At 32.1% G+C, this 23,978-nt stretch overlaps 1 protein-coding gene across 3 annotated transcripts in view; it reads right to left on the bottom strand.

Moving 5' to 3' along the window:
- PUDP (pseudouridine 5'-phosphatase) overlaps positions 1–23,978 on the bottom strand; it is a 143,949-nt gene that overhangs the window by 84,770 nt on the left and 35,201 nt on the right. For all 3 annotated transcript variants that reach the window (XM_023500351.2, XM_031959030.1, XM_003765596.4), the window contains exon 2: positions 8,016–8,234. In XM_023500351.2, coding sequence (XP_023356119.1) covers positions 8,016–8,234 — 219 coding nt within the window. The remainder of the gene's footprint in view (positions 1–8,015; positions 8,235–23,978) is intronic.

Raw genomic sequence — 23,978 nt, 5'->3', positions numbered from 1 at the left:
TTCCCATAATGATGCTAATGGATACACAGCCAATGATTTATAGAAGTGAATATTATCAGTTGCAACTTAAGTATAAGTAACTAGACAGTGAAGTTATAAATTGAACCATTAGTATAATTCAGAACACTTAAGAAAGAAAAATTTCCAATTTCTTTTTAATTTACATCCTTAAACATTTTTTTTCCCTATAGGAAGTAATCTCTTTCTTATTTAATTTAATTATAATTTATCTCAGATCAAAAAGATGAAAAAAGTATAGGGACTGAGCAGAAATAAGAAACACACTGAATTTCTTTTTTAGTACTGGAAAACAATTTAATGTGTATTACTTTTATCTTTTATGATTCACGTACTCTTAATGAATAGGAACCCTGAGGATAAACATATCATTTTTATGAACAGATTATCTCTTGGCTTCCAGATGGCTTCCATCTGCTACACTGACTCTAATATAAGGCCATATTAGGGTTCTTCAAGTCTTCACTGTCCTTTTTTAATCAAAGAAAAGCTAACATCATTAATCAACATTCTTATAAAATAGCTGCAGTTTTAGAAGATAACTATACTTTACAAATATAAATTGATTTGCCCTATTAACTTTTTAAAAAAAATAAAAGAAAACATTTATAAAAACTAAATTTGGATGAGAAAACTTTCAAATTCAGTGTTTCATTAATGTTAGCAGTAGCATAAGGGTGTACACAGTGTCAAGACATACCACATTTTTGATGTTTAACAGCTGTATCACCCTAGACAAATCACTTTACTTCTGTGAGTTACAATTTATTCATATGTGAAATAGGAATTCATGTGGTTATAATAATGTATGGTACATAGAATATAGTAATGTATATAAAGTACTATTTTACAGGGTTGTTGTGAGGATATCATTTGATAAATCCTAAAGTGATATTGAAATGTAAGGTATAGTTAGAAGGAAGATATAAACAAATAGTTTCTCTATTCTTACCCTATTTATCCTATCCCTCCTGACTCATCTGCTTTACTTCTACCCACTACCTTCTTCTCCTAATCCTACCCATTCCTCTAAGAGTTCCTCCCTTATCTTTTCCACCTACTCCTACTCCCATTGGCCTTTTCTTTCTGAATGTGGAAGACTTTTTTATGCCTTTGTAGGCATATACTGTTCCCTCTTTAATACATTCTCAATGAATAAAGTTCTATAACTATCCCCCCTCTATAGTACTAGTTTCTTCTGTATCAATTTTTCCTTTTATGTCTCATTTGCATGAGATAATTATTCCTTTTTTACCTCTTGCTAAAGCTTTTTTTTAGAATCATACTATCATACTCAGTTCAGCCAATACTGTTCTTTCAAACTATCCAAATAATGATAATCAAAAGAGTATTGCTAAAATTTTCACATTTAAAAAATAAAAAATTTGACTTTATTGAGTCTCTTAATTTTGGTCTTTAAGGTTTACCTTATATTCTCTTGGATATCATGTTGAATTTTCCTTTAGGTTTTGGGTTTTTCACACAAAAACATTAAGTCTTTGAATTTAAATGTCCTTATTTTTTTCTTTTTAAATTTCAGGATTATACTTAAACTTTGCTAGGTATGTTACCCTTGGTTGTAACCCCAGCACTTTTGCTCTTTAGAATATAGTATTCTTAAGACCAAGGGTACTTCAATATAGTTGTTGAAAGGTTTTATGTAGTCCTTATTGTTGCTTCCAATATTTAACATGGGAGCTCAGAAACTTGGCTATAACATTCCTTATTAAGACTTTCTCCTGGGATCTCTTTTAGGTAGTGATCTGTGGGATCATGATGTGTGCTTTCTTGTTCTAGAACTTCGAGGAAATTTTCCTTGATACATTCCTGTAATATTGTATCAAGATTGTTTTTTACTTATTATTTTCAGTCCAAATATTTTTGTATTATTTCTCTTCCTGTTCTTCTGATCAGTTGTTTTTCTGATAAGATGTTGCACTTTCTTTTCCATTTTTTAATTCTTTTGATTTTGGTTTATGATTTGATTATCAAAATTTTTGCATACCAAAAATAGCATTTTTATTTTTAAAATGTCAACTCTTAGAATTCATACCTATTTTTTGCATTTATCTTTTTTATTATTAAACAGAACTTTCATGATCATTTCATGAAATTTCTTAATTTCTTCTTAATGCTCTAAGCCTCTTCAATGAGGAATTATTTCCCTTCCCTGAGTTCATTTTCTTTTTCTTCCACTCATACTGTAGCTTAACTACTCTAGCTATAGAATTTCATAGTTTCTGTATTACTAACTTACAATTTCCCTGTAGATTCAATGCTTCTCAGTATCCTGATCATGACAGATAACTAAGATTTTGGTTTGTGAAATCAATTCCATTGCTTTAGAAATATTTCATAAAGAAAAATATATAAACTAATGTTATTTAATTCAGAAAAAAAAGTCAGATGTTTAGTTTACTGCTATCAATGAGTAATATTACTTCAAGCTCTTAAGTTAGTAGTTACATTAAGTAATGCCTAACCTCAGCTAGTTATTAAATTTTTTCAATATTAATTTCCCAAATCCATGAAAAAAATACTTTTCAACATTCATCTTTGAAAAACTTTGTGTCAAGTCGATCACAGTTGACCTAATCACATAATCTTGTTTTTTACTATGTATACTATTATCTTAGTTCTGCTCATTTCACCCAGCATCAGTTCATGTAAGTATTTCCAGGCTTTTTTGAAATCAGCCTTGCTCATCATTTCTTACAGAACAATAATATTCCATCACATTTAAATAGCATAACTATTCAGCCAATCCCCAACAGATAGGCATCCATTCAATTTCTGGGTCCTTGCTACTACAAAAAAATGTTTGCTGCAAACATTTTTGCACATGTGGGTTATATTTTCTACAGTTATTTTAAATAGAATTTCTCTATTTCTTGCTGCTGAGTTTGTTGGTTACAGATATAAATGCTGATGATTTGTATGGATTTATTTTATATCCTGCAACTCTGTTAAACTTGCTTATTGTTTCTAGTAGTTTTTTAGTTGATTCTCTAGGATTCTCTAAATATACCATCATACATGATCTGTACAGCTGTAGTTTTGTTTTCTTGTTACGCACTCTAATTCTTTGAATTTCTTTTTCTTCTCTTTTTGCTAAAGCTAATATTTCTAGTATGAAATTTAATAATAGTGGTGATAACAGGCAACCTTGCTTCAACCCTGATCTTACTAAAATGTTTCTAGCTCATCCCCATTACAAATAATGCTTGCTGATGGTTTTAGAAAACTTCATTTATTACTATGCTCTCTAGTCTTTTTATTAGAAAGGGGTGTCATATTTTGTCAAATGATTTTGCTATATCTACTGAGATAATCTTATAATTTTTGTGGTTTTATTATTGATATGGTCAGTTACACTGATAGTTCTCATAATATTGAACAAGCTCTGCATTCTTGGTATAAATCCCATTTGCTCACAGTGCTACTGACAAATTGTTATAATATAATATTTTATTTGAAACTTTGCATTAATATTCATTAGGGAGATTGGTCTGTAATTTTTCTTTCTCAGTTTTGGCTCTTCTTGGTTTAGGGATCAGCTCCTTGTCTGTGTCATAAAAAGAATCTGGTTAAGACTACTTCTCCCTCTATTTTTTCCAAATAGTTTATATAGTATTGAAATTAATTGTTCTTTAAATGTTTGCCAGAATTCATGTGTAAATCCATCTGGCCCTGGAGATCATCTGACCTGTTATGCTGGAGTCTGAAGGCTCCCAATTTGACTTCTACGGTTGTGTTGGATGTCTCATAGCTGGCCTATTATTCCACTGTCCTTCTGAACCAGGACAGAGTAGCCAGTGTTCCTCTACTTCTAAGATCTCCTTCTACATTCCCTGTGCCTCTCTGTGCTGGGTTTCATTACCCCCTCCCCAAATGAGAGAACTCTTCTTAAGTTCTTCTAAGATATCTTAAGGCAGAAAATTGTTACACTCAAAATGTCTGTAGATTCTGTCATTCCAAAATCCATTCAGAGGCTTGATCTAGCATTGATTCTGAGGGAAGGTGGGGAGAGCTCAAGCTCAAGCAATGTCCTGTCTACTCTCCATCATCTTGATTCTGTCTCCCCTTCAGCTGATTATTGTGAGTAAATGATTTTGTAAATCTTAAAACTGTATAAAAATGAGAGTTATTATTACAATTAATAAGTAATAAAATCATTTTTAGAATGACCTAATATGCATAACTCTGTGTGTGTATATGTGTGTGTGCATGTGTGTGTGTGTGTGTGTGTGCATGTGTGTGTGTGTTTGCTGAGGCAATTAGAGGTAAGTGACTTGCCAAAGGTTGCACAGCTAGGAAGTGTTGTCTGAGGCCAGATTTGAACTCCTGACTTCAGGGCTGGTGCTCTATCCACTACACCAACTAGCTGCCCCAGAGTATGTATGTGTTTTAAAGAAAAATAAATAGGTTACTCACTTCTCTTAACTTGCCATTTTTGCTTAGCTACACTTATTACTTTGTCATTTGGGAAAGCCAAAAAACAATGGAGGTTAGGGCAAAAAAAATTCACAAAATGAACTCCTCGGGGCAGTTAGATAGCACACCAGCTAAACAGAGTACCAGCCATGGAGTCAGGAGAACCCGAGTTCCAAGATAACCACAGACACTTAATACTTTACTAGCTGAGTGACTCTGGGCTAGTCACTTAACCTCAATTGTCTAAACAAAGCAAACAAACAAGCCAAAAAACCCCACAAAACAAACACAAAAAGGACCAATTCCTGGCATTTGGATTTATGGAGTCTACTATTTTCAGTACTATGTTTATTACATACATAAAATATTTAACTGAATGAAGCAATTAAAAGACAGCTCCATAGCATGAATCTCAGAAAAGCATTATTTAAGTAATAGAGGTACAATTTACTTTCACTTATGTTATGAAAATGCTAGATTAGAATAACTACAAAACTACAATATTTTCTTAGAAATAGTCAAAAGAAATCTCATATTAAAACTACAGAATAGGAAATGTACATTTTTATATTTAAAAAAATGATCATCAAAACAACAAACTGTTAAATAAAAAAATTAAAACTTGCAAATTGCTTTTTACACATTATCTCAGTGTATACAAATGTACCTAAAAGCAGATAATCTTATTCTTGTTTGTTTTAATGTCCTAAGAAATTAAAGAAACTCTATAGATCTCTAGCTTCTTTTTAATAGTGCCTTCATCTCCTTTTCTAGCTTCAGAAATTTTCTCCAGTCTGGTCTCAAATAAAATGAAATACTTCTTATCAAAGACCACCTTTCTATAAGAACCCTTGATGTTATATATTCCTGACTCTTCCATTTCACATATTTTCTTATTTTCAATCTTTATTAACTAGCCTTTTCTCTACAAACATTGTGTCCTTAAAAAAATCTTCATTTTGAGATCAGAAGTGAAACAGAAAACAGGGGAAAAAATTTTACATCCAAGGATTCTGATAAAGGCCTCATTTCTAAAATAGGTAGAGAATTGACTCAATTTATAAAAATACAAGCCACTCTCCAATTGATAAATGGTCAAAGGATATAATTTTCAGACAAAGAAATTAGTCATTTTTAGTCATATGAAAAAAATGCTCTAAATCACTATTGATTAGAGAAATGCAAATTAAGAAAACTCTGAGGTATCACTATACACCTCTCAGATTGGCTAAGATGACAGGAAAAGATATTGACAAATGTTAGAGGGGATGTGGGAAAACTGGAACATTAATACATTGCTGATAGAAGTACGAAATGATCCAACCATTCTGGAAAGCAATTTAGAACTAGGACCAAAGGACTTTGATCCAGCAGTGTCTCTATTAAGTCTGTATCCCAAAGAAACCATAAAAAAGGGAAAAGGACTCACATGTGCAAAAATGTTTGTAGAAACCTTTTTTGTAGTGACAGGGAACTGGAAACTAAATGGATACCTAACAGCTGGGAAGTGGTTAAATAAGTTATGGGGTGTGTGTGTGTGTGTGTGTGTGTGTGTGCGCGCGCATTATGGAATAGTATTGTTCTATACAAAAAGATCAGCAGGTTGATTTCAGAAAAGCCTGGAGGGTCTTGCATAAACTGAAGCTAAATGAAATGAGTAGAACCAAGAGAACACTGTACACAGCAGGAACAAGATCATGTGATGATCAACTGTGAGGTATATGGCTCTTTTCAACAATGAGGTGATTCAGGACAATTCCAACAGACTTGTGATGGAGAGAGGCATCTGCATTCAGAAAGACTTATGGAGACTGAAATTGGATCACAACATAGTATTTTCACCTTTATTGTTATTATTTCTTTCCTTCCTTCCTCCCTCCCTCCCTCCCTTCTTCCCTTCCTTCCTTCCTTTCTACCTAATTTTTCTTACGCAGCATGATAAATGTGGAAATATGTAGAGAGGAATTGCACATGATTAACATATATTGGATTGCTTGTTATCTGGGGAAGGAGTGAGGGGGAGGGAGGGAGAAAAATTTGGAATACAAGGTTTTGCAAGAGTGAATAGTTGGAAACTACTTTGAAAATGTATTTTCAAAATAAAAAGCTATTATTAAAAATTTTTCACTTCACTCAAATCATACATGCTAAATATCATTGTATCTCTCTTCTTCCAGGTGGAACTTGAGAAAATAATTTACATTTGCAACCTCCAATTCCTCTTCTTTCTCTCTTCTAAATTTTTTGCAATCTGACTTCTGACCTCAGCATTCAAATTATACACTTAACTATTAAAGCTATGGGCCATCCTTCAATCCTTCTCTTTCTTGCCCTTTCTGCAGTACGTTGTTCTTAATGTTTGCAATACTCACTTTAGTCTCCTGGTTTCCTGAACTGCCTAAAAGACTCAAGATATCGATATCTATATATCTTATATATACCAAAGTATTTATTTACATTGTCTTCACTATTAGAAAGTAAGCTTCTTTAGGGCAAAGACCATTTTTGTCTTTCCAAGCTTGGCAAATAGATATAGACCAAATGAAAAATGCCAGAGACAAACAGAAAAGTAAACATTTTCTTTAAAAACCAATCTCTAATAATAGATAAAAATCTTTTCATTCTTCATTAACCTTTAAAAGCAAGATAAATAACTTTGAGTCATTATATTAACTACTTATATTTTTATATTGTCCTGATATTATCTATAAGGGACAAAGTACATCTTTCCTAACCCAATTATGTCCTATAAAGTAACTTCCCTATGTTGTGATATTATAAAATTTAGAAATGGAATGAACTTTAAGAGTTTTTTTTTTCTATGAATTCTCAAAATGTAGGATGTTGACACTAAACATCAAGTTAATTTCTCACAAGATAATACAAGCATTGTTATCAATTGTACTGTGTAAAGAACCAATTTCTGATTCATGGAAATATTTGGTTTGGTGGCAGATTTGATTAATTATAATATTATATATTTGATTAATATTAATGTGGTTTTAAATCTAAATTGCTCATAAGGATCTTTTTCTTATACCAATAACTTTAAAGATTGAATTTTTGTCCCACTATCTTGGAAGAATCTGAAAATAGTTCTCAATTTTAAAGCACTTGTAGTCCCATATAATACAGAACACTTCTGACCTCCTTTCTAGCAACAAAGACTAGCAATCTTGTTTTCATCTATCTTTAGTTAGCAAGTCCCATGGAAACAAAGTAATCTTTCCTTTTCAATAGAACACTAAATTCTAGTAAGAAAAAGCAAAGGTGCATACAAACAAGAAAATAGGAAAGATTTTCCATTATTTATTCAAATAGGAAACTCCTTCAGCAGCTCTGAAATATACTCTAACAAAGAAATTATTTACTATATATATATATATATATATATATATATATACACACATGTATATATGCATATATGTATTGGGTGAAGAGGAATATGGGGAGCATTCAGGCAAAGGAAAATTATTATCAAGTGACAGTACATAAAAGGACATTTTTCTAGATCAAAGCAACCATTAACATTTTTGCATGAATTTATTTATATGAAAAAATACCTGGCATAAATGTAGCGGTTGGAAATATTTGTTCTTGCTTCTTTTTGCTTTCAATCAACAGCTCCTCCTTGGTTAATGGAAGATCCAAGACTTCTACAATAACCTGCGCTGCATCCAGCGCTTTTTTACCCATAACCATGGCTTTCACATCCCAAGTATATTTCTTTCCAAAGCAGTCACAAATCTCCTGGAATATCACTGAATAGAGTCGCTCAGTATCTGAGGGGGAAAAATATGTTATATTCAGTAAGAACATTTCATTTTAGTTTCTGGGAAGAAAAAATGGGCAGTAACATGATTACTGAACTAGAAATTTGGTGACCTGGGTTTTTTCTACTCCTTATTATGATACTGTTTTAGTTGTATGATATTGGACAAATTTTCAATGCCATTTTCAATAGCAGTGATATTATGTATAAAATGAGACTAGACAGTTTCTAAAGGTTCTTCCAGCTCTCACATTCTATAATTCTACAATTCTAAGAAACCAACATAAAGTAAGGTCCACAAGTCAGGATCAAATGATTTTTCATTTAATGGTCCAATGGTCAGAGAATTCATTCTTTCTAAACTTATTTTGTTTCTTCTTAGTTTTCAAGGAATACAATATAAATGTGATAATTACATCATTTCTGAACCTGCCATAGCTTCACTCATTTAAGAACCTCACTATATTTCCAATAAAATGTTTCATTTTAAAAACTCCCTTCTATCAAACTGTGCATACCCTTTGGATCTAGCAGTGTTTCTACTGGGTTTATATCCCAAAGAGATCATAAAGGAGGGAAAGGAACCCACAAGTACAAAATGTTTGTGGCAGCCCTTTTTCTAGAAGCAAGAAACTAGAAACTGGATGCCCATCAGTTGGAGAATAAGTTGGAGTTGAATAAGTTGTGGTATATGAATGTAATGAAATACTGCTTATTTCAAAATTATTTATTACATAAGAAATGATCAACAGGACAATTTCAGAGAGACCTGGAGAGATTTATATTGTAGTGATAGGGCTAGCTTTCTGGAAGTCCCCGGAATCAGTCTGAGTCTTTGATCTTAGTGGAGAAGTGATGAAGGCAGGACAGCCACCATGAAGCTGCTCAAAGATGGAATGTCTCATTTCCAGTCCTTCTCAGCCCTTATATATACCTTAGTACAGTTACATTATTACAGCATACTGAATTTATGGGAGTAGAGCACAATACAGCATTTTCACTCTTTTTGTTATTGTTTGCTTACATTTTGTTTTTTCTCCCTTTTTTCCTTTTTGATCTAATTTTTCTTATTCAGCATTTAATAACTATAAATATGTATACATACATTGGATTTAATATACATCTATATATATATATATATTATTACTTTTTATTTACAAAACATAAGCATGGGTAATTTTTCAACATTGACCCTTGCAAAATTTTCTGTTCCAAATTTTCCCCTCCTTTCTCCCACCCCATCCCCAAAAGAAAATATATATATTTTAACATGTTTAACATGTATTGGATTACCTGCCATCTAGGGGAGAGGATGGGAAAAGGGGGATAAATTTGGAATACAAGGTTTTGCAAGGGTCTTGTTAAAAAATTATCCATGTATATGTTTTGAAAATAAAAAGCTTTAATTTAAAAAACAGAAAACAAACCCCTTCTTCCTTACAAGGTTGGTTGAGTTAGCTTCAAAATGAACTCTCAAAGAGCCAAATATACTGACTAATAATTTATTTAAACTTGATCATTTAAATGTTGTTGACTCCCATCCAATTATAAGCACTTTGAAACTAATTTCATTGATGTTGACTTATTTCTTCAGGTGGTAACAGGACCAGAGCCCACAATCCCAGTCACCTCAAATGTTATTTGAAGGGGTTGGCTTAGATCTGGGATCCGTAGTTCCCTGAATCATAGTCATTTTTAATCCTTATTTAACAAATGTACCTTCCATAGCCTAAATGTCATATACCTAACTTTTTCAAGTGTTTAAAAAGCACAGAAATTACTAAAAAACAGATATACTAAAAAAAAAAAAAATTATTGGTGAATTCTTTAGTTTTCTGTTATTACTACCTGAAAGCTATGACCAAAAAAAAAAAAAAAAAAAAAAAAAAAAAAAAAAAAAAAAAAAAAAAAAAAAAAAAAAAAAAAGAACCTTGAAACAATAATACAAGAAATTATCTAAGAAAATTGTCCTGGAATGATAGAATATGAGGGACAAGTAGAAATAGAAAAAAAAATCTCAGATCACCACCTCAAAGAGTTCAAAACACATAGGAATATTATTGCCAAATTTTGAAACCCCTAAATCAAAGACAAAATTTTACAAGAAATAAGAAAAAAAAATACAATGGAGATACAATTAGAATTGTACAAGATTTATCAGCAGCCACAATAAAAGACTGTAAATCCTGAAATTATATATACCAGCAATCAAAGAATTAGGCCTGTAACCAAAAATATCGTATTCAGTAAAATTATCCATAATAATGAATGGAAAAAATGGACATTTGATGAACTTGCAGATTTTTAGGACATAGTTTAAATCAAATATAACTCAATAAAAAAATTTAACACATAAGAGCCAATATCAAAGATCAATTTTGAGGAACTTAATGGCCAAATTGTATGTATTTTTTACATGGAAATGTAAAACAATGTCTAAGACTGATATCAGTAATTAGATAGCTCAAAAGAAAAATTGAGAGGGAATGGAATATGATCTGATTCTTAAAAAAACCACCACTCTCTAAGAAAAGGTAAAAATAATAATGTTATGCAAATGAGGTGCAGAAGAAGAAACACATATACCATAAAGGATGCAGCACCTTCCAAATCTATAAAGAAGTAAGGGGAAAGGGATAAGTGAAGGGAGAAGCAAAGGAAGGAAGAAGAAAAGGGAGGGATCTTTGGGTGGAGAGAGCTGGGATGTGAAAGCAAACAAAAGTGAAAATATAATGTTGTGATATACACTCAGTTCCCATAGTCCTCTCTCTGGATGCAGATGTCTCTCTCTATCACAAGTCTATTGGAATTGGCCTGAATCACCTCATTGCTGAAAAGAGCCATGTCCATCCAAGTTTATAATCACATAATCTTATTGTTGCCATGTACAATTTCTCTGGGTTCTACTTACTTCACTTAGCATCAATTTATGTAAGCCTCTCTAGGCTTTTTTGAAATCAGCCTTCTAATTATTTCTTATAGAACAGTAATATTCCAAAATATTCATATACCATTACTTGTTCAGCCATTCTCCAACTGATGGACATCTACTCAATTTCCAGTTTCTTCCCACTATAAAAAGAGCTGCTGCAAACATTTTTGTACCCGCGGGTCCTTTTCCCTTTTTATGATCTCTTGGGGATACAGGCCCAGTAGAGACATTGCTAGATCAAAGGGTATGCACAGTTTGATAGCCTTTTGGAAACCCTGAAGTTTTACCTCACACCCTACAAATTAGGGGGAGAGACAAAAATGCAATAGTCAATGTTATGAAATAATACTGTGCTATAAGAAATGAGTGCAACTAAATAGTTAGTGGCATAGAAAGATTTATATGAAACGATGCAGAATGAAGTGAGCAGAGCCAAGAAAACAAATATACATAGTAACTACAACAATGTAAATGGAAAGAATGAAACACTAAAAAGCAAAAATACAAGTAGGATTTGAAGAGATGTGAAAAAACATCCTCAATTTGCCCTTTACATTACTACCCATGTTGCACATGTCCTTGGACTTTTTCAATATATCGATCAGTAGTGCTAGGTTTTGTTGTGTGTTTTTTCCTCTTCCAAAAAATACTATTTGTTACATGGCTTTCTGGTGGCAAGTAGTAGGGAGAAAAATAAGGGATAGCATAGTGATATAAGAAACAGGAAATATTTATTAAAACTTATAGTTAATGATAAATTACTTTCCTTTTTCATTTTAATAACCACTATATGGTTATATCAAAAGAACTGGGACCTGTATTTATTATACTCTGATTAAGTTTTTTAACTTCTGTCAATCTGATTTTTCTCATTTGTAAAATAGCAGGATTAGACCAAATGTTCTCTAAGCAACATTCAATCCTTACATTTTATGAACAAATTCTATGAATAAGCTTCAGCTTATATATATATTCTCTGAATACTTACTCCAAAACCAATCTTTAAAAGTTTAGACCATTTTTGTATTCTTATTAATTTATTATTTTAAATAACACAAAATCAATGCTCTAAAGACACAGTATTTTGTGTTGCAGTTTTGACAATTCAATGCAAAGTAAAATACTTTTAAGATAAAATCAGGACACTTGACAAGTGATAAAAGAAAGCATATTTTTTGTACTCTGCAAATGAAGCAATGTTTTCATGGAGTGCCAAGCACTAAATTTCAAACTGCATTAAAAATAAATAACTATCCATCAAGTCTAACTCCTTCATAAAAACTTTCTAACCCCACATTTAAGAGCAAATAAGCACAAACCAATCATTAATTTTTTTTTTTCCTTTGAGGTGTCATATATCCTCAGGACACAAATCAAGATTTTCTATAAAATAAAAAAGTTAATATAGTGAAAAGAGAACTGGGTTTAGAGTCCCAGGACTGGCTAGGTACCTGGGTGATCTTAGGACAATTTTAATCAAGCAAGCAAGCATCTATCAAGCACCTCCTTTATCTCGAATACTAAAAGCTAGGGTCTAGGGATATAAAGACAAGTGAAAAAGCACTTGCTCTCAAAGGACATACATGAGGAGAGCATATATATATATATATATATATATATATATACACATCTAGAAAATAAATATAAGGTAAATTGGCAGAGAAAAGCCAATTGGGAGAGAAAGCAGATTGGGATTCAGGAAAGATTTCATACAGGAGATGGCCCTTAAATTTCAAGGGATTTCAAGGTGTGGAACTTCCTTGGACTTAGTTTTCTCATCTATAAAATGAATGGACTAGATTACATGATATGGGAAAGTCCTTTAACTAACTAATCCTATGGTCCCAAGACATAAAGCAAACGTAAGAACTTTAAAATTTAAACTAGGTTTCTAAAGCATGTTTATGTTCCTTAAACATTTTCAAAGAAAAAAAAAACAGATATAGCTCCTGGAGGATTGTTTTAACACAACAACTGTAAATAGCTCTTTTTTATGTTATGTAGCCTTAGAGAAATAAAATTATGTTTTGCATTTCTCATTATTACTGGTAGGGCTTGGTGTTCTAGCTTTGTTCTTGCTGGCTTAGCTGAGTGAAACTAATTCTACTCAAACCTTTACTCATTCCATTTCTAATTGCTGCCCGAAACATTTTTGTTTTGCTGTTACACTATAGCCAGCATGCTTCATTTGAAATCCAATCCAAGAATTACTTAAACAGGGCCTATCATGTCCAAGACATACATGCTGAGTGTATCAGGGACAAAACAAAACAAGTCAAACAAAAAACCCAAACACTATCAGGGGAAACATGTACATATAAATATATACAGAAATACAGGACTATGTATTAGACCTATGATTTCTTTGGTATTGGAAAAACCATCAGAAGGAAACTCTACCAAGGGAGGTCAGCATTTTCTTTGCAAGATGCAGTTTTAGAAAGTTTTCTAGAGCACTAAGAGGTTAAATGATTTGCCACACATCTTGCACGTGTGAATGGGACTTAAACCCAGGTTTTCTTGGTGTCAGGTTTCTTGGCTAATCCAGTAAAGTTTACCATGTTATCTTTCTGAATAAATATATTTGGAATAAATACCATTCTTAAAACAGACTTGTCTGCTTTTAATCCCAGACTACCATGTAATGGTTTATGATTCTGTATTTATTACCATAATTTCAAGAATGCTTAATCATTAATGTTTATCTCTTGGATTTTGAATTAGGTTATAAAGTCAATGAAGCTCTAGGAGGGAATAACATTATGGTTCCTTATATCTCACTCAACATCTAACAAGGTAATCATGTATATATTCTCATACCACTGTAGAAGTAGGGACAGGGTGTGTTAGAGTCAGTTCAGACCAGTTGGTTAGCTGATGGCTGAATTTTCAATATGAACATTTATACTTTGAAAATTGTTTTAATGTTACAAATCAGAACTTGACTATTATTTTGTTGATTGTCCAATAACTTAAGAACATAACAGAGAAAATATTAATAATGGGTATGGAAACTTATAAGTTCTCAGTATATTTTGTTTGTTTGTTTTAAAGAGTCAGGTAAACACTTCTAGATGAAAAGACCTGAGAAGTCATTTATTTCAAGCTCCTTGTCTGATTAATGGAACTTGTTATGGGCCAGAACTCTGAACTCTGAAAGGATTCTTACAAAGTGCTAAGTCAGTGCAATTGATAGAGACAATGGTTATTTAGCATGGTGCTTAACAGTTCTCTAGTTCAGTACATGTACTTAGTACTATATAGTTCCACAAGATTCACACCCGACAGAGACCTTGGTAGCAGTCCTCCTGCCTCCCCCACAGAAACCAAGACACATTCAGGAAGACCTCAACAAGCTGACAGAGGCGAGAGCACAAAGGACTGACACCAGGAGCTCAAGCTCTCAGAACCAAGGAGAAAGATAGGCCTCTAAGAAAGCTAACCGGCCCCTACAAGCTCTTGAAAGAGACAATAAAGGATTTAGACTTCAACACCTGGCTGTACTTGTGATTACTAAACTGAAATGAAGGTTGCCTCCAGAGACACCAAGAAAACTGAAACAGAGAACATTATATTTTAGAGAGAACATTATAGGAATCGAAGCCCTTAAAGTTAAAGCATCTTGCCCAAGGTTACAAAACAGCTGACAAAACCAAGACTGGAACACAGGTCTTTTAACTGCCAATCCATGCTGATAGGATCTATATAGCAAGTTTAAATGAAGAGATATTAGTTCATTTCATTTTTCAAAGGTTTCTTTGGTTGAGAAGAGATGCCACACATGAATAAGTTCTTTTTAATTCAATTTTCTACTTATCTATCCACTGTATCATATAACAAAAGACTGTTTTAGATAAGCAGGAAAATGCAGAGAAAGACTCCCCGTGAAATGCTGATATTCTATTGATGGTATATGTGAAAGATTTTCAGTAACCATAAAATGTTATTCAAATGTAAAGTATGATGATGATGAATATTTTGGGTTGCTTATTGTTGTCTTGGTACAAACTAAAAGGCAAGTACTACTATAAAGGATTCCTAAGCATTCATTCAAAGCATAGTATACTTTTCTTCAAAATAGTCAAAAATCTTTTGCACCTATTCATGTCTGAACACTTCAGAAGTACATAAACATATTGAAATTGCTTTTTATTATGTCAATAGCATATGAAGTTGGATGTTTTAAAAAAAATTCCCTTAAGCCTAGAAGCAAAGAATTTTAGCTGGGTCCTTTTAAAAATAAAAATCCAATTCTACTTAAAGTAAATAAAACCTTAAATCATCTTAATCATAACAGTTTTTAAATGTGATTTTTTTTTTTCACAAACATTTGTAATAAAAACTTGATTAACAAGAACTGACAAGGAGTGAGGTGTTCTGGCTAACTGAATTTTCTGCATTATCACCCATTAACCAGCAAAATACTTTTTATAGTTAAAAATGCTTCTTAAACTTATTATTTATCCTTTTTTGACTTGGTAGTATAATAGTATAAAATGAACATAATTAGAATTTCTTTCCAAGGACACATATAATTTCCAAATCACCAAATCCAAAGGCTTTTTCTCAGTCACCCTATTTCAATGAAATTTCAATTTACCCAATAAACTTTTAAACACCTATTGTGCATAATATATTATGCTCCACAATTCTTCAGTATCTGAATCTGCTGACAGCTCCCCTCGGTGAAATTCACTCTTATCTCTAGGTCATGAAATGGCTCTGACCTTGGTCTTCTATTATCTGACTTCTTAGTTTCTAAATTTGGGCATTCCTCCTCACTCCTCCTCACCCTCCCTATCCCACCTTGTTTCACTATTCTCTGTCTACTTTGGTGATCTCACCTGATTCCTTGGAATCAATTATTATTGTATCTCTATCTCTATCTCCAGCCTCTTCTACAAGATTGTCTTAAATTTCCAAATGTCTGCAAGATATCTGTCCATGAATATCTAACTGACAGATGAAACAATATAAATAGAAGCAAATTCATCATATTTTCAGAAAACTATTGTCTTTTTCACTTAGTCCATCTTCATTAATGGGCTCAAACATTTAATTTTATCTTTGATTTTTTTTTTCCTTTTCCCTTATAATTCAGTTATTAAACTCTATGATTGTGGATGGCATAGAATAGGAGTTCTTAATTTGGGAACTGTGAAGATATTTCAGAGAGTCCATAAACTCGAATAGAAGAAATAGCCTGATAATGACATATTTCAGCATAACTGGTTTTATATGGAATCCTATATATTTCATGTATTTAAAAACACTGTTCTGAGAAGAGGTAAACCTACTGTCATAGTGGTCATAAGGAAAAACAAGAACCTTTAGTAGAAAAAGGTTGAACTGATTATATACAGAGTTGAAGACATACTTGGAAAAGCAGCTCTTTCCCTCTTAAAAATAACTTGATACTTTGATTTTGTCTTTTTTTGACAGGCTTAGAATTTGGTAGTTAGAAACGGCTTTAAATATTATCCAATTCAATTCAATTCAATTTTATAGATTGAGCAATGAGACTCATAGAGAGCTTGTTTAAGATTATACAGCCAATTCACTGTAAAACTGAAGAACATGAGTAGGCTAACTTGTAGTCTAATGCTGTTTCTACTATACCACGTTTACCTCTAAAATTCAGAGCAGGGGAAAAATTGTTAATCATGATTTTGGATAAATTGCTTTCTGGCTATTTAAAGATTTCCCATTATGGAATATATGAATAATTCACAACATTATGCATTGTGAAATAAAATTAATAGGATAAAGGGAACACATTTCACAACAGAAAAAAAGATTTTGACTTGGAATTTTAAAGGAAATATTTACACTGGGAAAGAGAGACTGAAATTAGATGAAAAATTACATTTAAAAGGATCAACCAAGCCAAATGGATCTAATACTACAAATACATTATTTCTCACAAAATATTTTTAAAATTTTGATAGCATATTTGAGCTTTCTAACTTATTTTGAGCATTAACATCATCACAAAACTTATAATTTTAGAAATGTTTTGCATATCTTGTGTTTTTATTTCACCTTCAGATTAATTTATTCCCAAGTAGAAGGTATCTCAATTTCATAAGGGAAATTAATGGAAAGCTAAGATTCAATTTATGTAAATATAACTTTAGATCGCCAATTTTTCTGCCAGCAAAAGTTATTCTGCTGTTACATTGAGTTACATCAAATTGAGTTACATCAAATTACCTAAAACATGTATTAAGACTGTTTGCTTATGTAGCTCTAACAGTGATAGGGAAGATTTGCCAATTTTGGCAAGATAGGAAGATTTGCCAATTTTGAACTATAAATGAAACATACTCAATGAGTCTTGAGCTTTTAGTGAATTTCTTAGAGCAACTTTTAGATCAATGGCAAGTGTCAAGAAGAGGATGCCATAATACGGAGAAGATTAAAAGGAAGAAAGTCATATAAGGTTTTGTTGAAAGTATAGCTATGTTTAGCCTAAGGGGAGAAGGATAGATAAGTTATGTATCTTCAAGAATGTGGAAGATTATGTGAAAGAAAAATCTAATTTACTCTGCTTGGCTCAAGAAAGCAGAACTAGGAAAATTGGGTAGAATTTAAGCAAGATTTGAATTTAGGATAAGGAAGAAAAAATACTTTCTCATAATTAGAGCATTTTGTATAGAAATAAGACTAACTTGAAATATAACAAGTTTTTCCTCTGAAGAAAGACTTCAAGCAAAAGTTAGCTGATTATTTATTGTAGGTGAGATTTCAATTTTTACTGATAAACATGAAATAAACATGAAAAAAAATTCTAAAAGCCAGATAATTTTGCTATATGCTAGGAATGCTAAGACAAAAATGAAACATTCTCTATTTTCTTAAGGTTACATTCTACTAGATAAAAATTATAAAAATTAGTAAATATACAAAAACACAGAAAAATAAAAAAAGGTAATTTGGAAGAAGGCATATGAACAACTGGGAGAAACAGGAAAGGCCTCTTGTGATACTTAAGCTAAGTCTTAAAGAGAACTAATAATTGTGCAAAGCTTACAAGACAAGGAAGGAGAACTTCAAACACATAGCTGCTATTCTTATTTGTCCTTCTTTCTTAAAAAGGACATGACATAAGGGAAATAATGCCATGATATGTAAGTAGATTAGCTTTAAACGAGGGAGGGGTGTGCAAGGTCATCTGCCTCACTTTCCCTTCCTGTGCAAAAGCAGGAAGGCAGAAAAAAAAAAGGTGATATATAAGGAAGGGAGAGCAGGTTACTTTGGCTGAAATTGAGTAAATAAGTGGTACAGATGAGAAATCTATCCAGAAACATGATTGGCAATCAGATTATGAAGGGTTTATATGCCAAATAAACATTTTATTTTATCCTGAAGGCAACAGAAAACTAAATCTTCTTGAAACGTACCTTGACATAATTAGATCTAAGGTATAGGAATATCACTTTGGCAGGTTTGTAGAAGAATTTTGTCCTGGAATAGTCTGAAATAGATTTTTGTAACTCCTGTGAATTCTAAAATTCTATGATTATATGTCAAAAAGTTTTTGCATTTGTTTTTCTTAGAGAAATGTAGCAATGTAAAAGGTCTTGATGGATTCTGTATTTTTTTCCTTTACATTCATAATACGTTAAAAATCATGACTGTTCTAATTGGAAGGAAATTTAGCTTGTAATCTAGCTTGATGTCTTCATTTTATAGATTACAATACAATATAATCTCAATACAAAATTGAGACCCAAAGATTTTTAAGTCACTTAGCCACTGTCACACAGATACTAAGAGGCAGACTAAGTATTCCATTTTAGATCTATTTAAATTTCTACCACACCACAAAAGCTACTTTATAATTCCAATATACAGCCACTGACAATATTAGAGCCAATGTAATTTCTATCCAATATTATGACCTACAAAGACTAAGTAAAGTAATGCCTCTTTTACTGATAAAAATCAAGTCCAAAAATTTTGATCTTGTAGGGAAGCTGTATAGCAAAACCTTACTCTTATCGAAAGAAATTTCTGATACCAAAAAGTACATCTAATTTCCTTTAAACAATCTTCAATGTACACACATAACCTCAATTTCAAAGAAGTATCTCTAATAAAAATCATTTAATATATAGTTTCCTAAAAAAGTTGGCTAAGGATCTTTGATGCAATGCTTGACAGAACAAAAGTTTTATAAGACAATTTGAATGCTAACAATATTTCCCCTAAAATATTAAATTATGTAGGTAACAAAATGTTCACTGTACAACTTTTCATATAAAAATGAACTAATTTCACTTTGTTCAAAATTTACTTAACCTATTTCTATCCTGGAATATTTGATACCTATTGTATTTGTTTTTTGTTAATATATTTCAAAGTAGTCTGTGATCAAAATGATTTAGAAAAGTCTATAACCTAATAGCTTGCCTTGCATAAGATACTTTTTAATAGCAAATGAAATATAAAATTAAAGTCAGTTTCATTAGGAATGGCACATACTGGCTATGTGACCCTGGGCAAGTCACTTAAACTCCTGGTGGTCCAGATAACTAGAAGACTAAGTTGATGAGAAGGTCCCTGCTGATTGTCACTGATTGTTACTGAAGGTAAATAGACATTCACCTATACCACTTAAATCATAAAAGAGAGACACCTATTCCCTTCATTAGAAACATGGGGGAGGAGGGAGGGGAGAATTGTATTATGAGATAGATATACCAAAAAAAGGGTAAAAATGTATTTAAAATATAATTAATCTTCAACTTTCCCAGGAGTAATGTTCCTAGAAAACAATATGAAAACAAAAAACAAGACTGTTTATACATTAAACCTATGGGAAATAGAGGGTTAGGTTCCTGCGACTACCAAAAAACAACAAACAGCAAACAGCAAAAGAAAACAGGGGAAGCAGAACATGGAAGGCAGAGCACTCACTGAGAACATTCCCAGTTACCAAGAGGAAAGTGAAAATGAAGTTACTAGTAAAATCACAGGAATGAATATTGAGGATTGATTGTACTTCATATATTATCACACAATATGAAATAGTAGGAGAAAGAGACACACACATACATACATACCACAATGCTGCATTTAGTTTCTTAAATCTTTTCTCTTTCTAATACATGTTTTATGGATATCTCACCATGTTGATACATTTCAAGAGAGCTGATTGGTTTCAACCTCCAGTTCAAATTTGACTGTAGTGATGCTTCTTATATATAAAAAGCCAAATTTGGTTTGGTGTTAGAGAATTAAGACATGACTTAGGTTTAAAAATAGAGATTAAGAGACATGAGAAATATACATATCTCATTGCTTGGTTTACTTTCAAGTATAAAAATGAGTTCAAGTAGAGCTGAAGAGTTAAGGTTCTCTGACCCGAAAACTTGTAATAAACAAAAAAAATTTGCTGTGTTCAAGAAACTACCAAGAATGTACATTAAAGAATATCAAATTTAGAGAGGAAAAACAAACAAAAAACCAATGGTGCCAAACATCAAATACATCAATGAAGAAATAAATCAGTTTGGATTGTCATATTTTATTATTATCATAACCTTGCATAGTCAAAAGTTGGCATATGTTTGTGTGCCTAAAGGAAAAGAAAAATAAACAAAATAAAGTCTTACATACTGTAAATATGTGGCATCTTTTTCTTAATATGAAAGTTTTATAAAATGTTTCTAATTGAGACTTTGCCTCTTTGGCAAAATTATTTTAATAATTCTTTTAAAAAGTTTATTTATTTTGAACATAAACACAAAAGTTCCCCCCTCCCCCAAATAGAGCATTTCCAAGTAGACAGTGTAAAATAAGGACAGGATTCATTATACAATAATTAATTTCCATTTCAGACTATTCAGTTTTTGTTGAAAAACTATGCTAAAAAATTTGTGTAGCAGCTCTTTTTGTAGTGGCAAAAAATTAGAAAATAATGAGTAGATGTCCATCATTGGGGGAATGGCTAACAAGTTGTGGTACATGGAATATTATTGTTCTACAAAAAATGATGAATAAGCTGATTTTAGAAAGCATACAAACTGATGCTGAGCAAAACAAGAACTAAGAATACATTCTACACAATAACAGCAAGAAGGTGAAATGATCAACTAGGAAAGATTTGGGTCTTCTCAGTGGTTCAGGGATCCAAAGAAATAACCAATAGATTTTGAACATGTCTACTTTTTTTTCTGTTTTATCTCTCCTATGTTTTTTCCCTTTTATTCTGACTTTTCTCTCCCAACATGATTCATAAAGCAATGTGTATTAACAATAAATAAAATTACTAGGAAAAAAAAGAAAAAGAAAAACTATGTGCTAAAATGGTTGTAGCAGCAAAGAAGTGGAAACTAAGTAGATGCCCATCAAATGGAGAATGGATGAATACGTTATGGCAAATGAATATAATGGAATATTGTTGTTCTATAAGAAATGATGACTAGGCATCAGAAAAGCCTGGAAAGATTAGCACGAAATGAGGCTGAAATGAAGTGAGCTTCTGCTCAGGAGAACATTGTACCCAGTAACAGCAAGATTGTGATGATCAACTATGACAGACTTAATTTTTCTTAGCAATGCAGTGATCCAAGACAACTCCAATAGATTTGAGATGGAAAACGCCCCCTACACCCAGAAGAAGAACTATGGAGACTGAAAGTAGATAAAAAGTGTTCCATTTTCACTTTTTTTTTTTTTTTTTTTTTTTTTTTTGCTAAGGCAATTGGGGTTAAATGAGGTGGCCAAGGTCACAGAGCCACGGAATGTTAAGTATCTCAGACCACATTTGAACTGAGCCACCTAACTGCCCTTTTGAGGGGTTGTTTTTTCTTTCTCATGCCTTTTTTCCCCATTTTTTGTTCTGATTTTTTTTTTCTTACAACATAGCAAATATGGAAATATATTAAAAATAATTATATGTTTAACCTATATCAAATTGCTTACTGTCTTGAGGTAAAGGAGAGAGGGGAAAAAAACTTTTGGAACTCAAAAATCTTACAAAATTACAAAATGTTGAAAATTATATATATATAAATACTATTGAGGAAAAAAAAGGCATGCTAAATACTACACATTGTTTTCAAAGCTACCTGTTTTTCTGTGTTTCCTTCTAAGTTTTCTTTTATTCTCTGCTATGTATTTTTAATTTTTTTTCTCCTTCTTTTCTTTTTTCCTTTCTTCTTTCCTTCCTTTGTTCCCTCTGTCCATATAGGATATTATACTATTACCTACAGATGTTCTTAAAAACATCTTTTTTTCTCTTTTGAAACTCTGAACACTTCCAGATATATGGGGACTTACTGGCTAGATTTCTTTCCTAAGGACCAATGAGTTAAACCAAAATCAATCTGATTCTCATTAGCCCCCAAGAACAGATCCTAGGCCAAGCCCCATTTGGGCATAGTTTGGATCCAGATGGACTCAGATTAAATGTAAATAGTAGTCATTTTTGCTTTGACCAGAAATCCTAAAGGTCTTCCCCTCTTCTCTGACTGAGTGTAGCCTCAGGCAAACTGAGGCCTGTTGAAGATCTTAGCTTAAAAAGACCAATGTCTCCCATTGTATCCAGGGCCATCTCCAGTCATTCTGATTTCTATCTTGCCATTGGACCCAAGTGGCTCTGAAAGGGAAAATGATGTTGCACAGCCCTCCCTCACATAAATCCAACTCACTTGTATGCCATGGCTTCATCTCCCTGATGTCTTGATCCTCTTCTAGAACAAAGGACAAACAACAACCTGTGATTTTGTTACAACACAATACTGATAGGTGAGGAAATTCCCTTTATGACTACATATTGGCAACTTTTCTGAAATTTATAGTCTTATAAAATAAAATCAACTAAAACAATTAAAGTTTAAGCAACTTGAACAGTCACAGAGATAGTATGTAGTAAACATAAGACTTGAACCTAAGTATATCCTGGTTTCAAGGCTGCTCCATCAACTGCATGGTTGACCTTCAATAAGAGAAGAAAAAACAATGACAACACCAAAACAAACAAATAAAAATTGTACTTCTTTCCTTTGAAAAGTGGGAAATTCTAGATATGAAATGTTGCATAAGCGAGCAGCTATAGTCAAAATGTCCATTTGCGACCCAGGAACTATATTAACACAATTACAAAACACTTCTCACATAAATAAAGTAAGAGCTAAACAACTGGAAAAATATCCATTACTCATGGGTAGGCCAAGTTAATATCATAAAAATGACAATTCTGCCTAAATTGGTCTTATTCAATGCCACACCAATCAAACTGCCAAAACATTATTTTATAGAACTAGAAAAAATAATAACAAAATTCATCTGGAAGACAAAAGATCAAGAATATTTTTAAAATTAATGAAAAAAATACAAAGGATGGTGGCTTAGCAATATTAAAACTTTAACCATTGTAGGGGTCCTCAAACTTTTTAAATAGGGGGCCAGTTCACTGTCCCTCAGAATGTTGGAGGACCGGACTACAGTAAGAACAAAAACTTTGTTTTGTGGGCCTTTAAATAAAGAAACTTCATAGCCCTGGGTGAGGGGGATAAACATTAATTTAAGGACCCCTACAAAGATATTATAAAGCAGCAGTCATCAAAACCATTTGGTACTGCTTAAGAAACAGTGCTGGATCAATAGAATAGATTGGATTAGATACAACATAATAATCAAGGCCTATAGTAATCTAGTATTTGATAAACTCTCAAACTCCAGCTTTTGGAATAAGAACTCACTATTTGACAAATTTGCTGGAAAAACTGGGGAAAAAAAAGGTGAGAAACTTGGCATAAACCTATATCTCTCACCCCATACCAAATTAAAGTCAAAATGGGTAAATGATTT

Source organism: Sarcophilus harrisii, chromosome 3 (assembly GCF_902635505.1).
Source record: "Sarcophilus harrisii chromosome 3, mSarHar1.11, whole genome shotgun sequence".
NCBI classification, from domain to species: Eukaryota; Metazoa; Chordata; class Mammalia; order Dasyuromorphia; family Dasyuridae; genus Sarcophilus; species Sarcophilus harrisii.
Note: the sequence above shows the minus strand (reverse complement) of the source record. Positions and strands in the feature narration are given on the sequence as shown.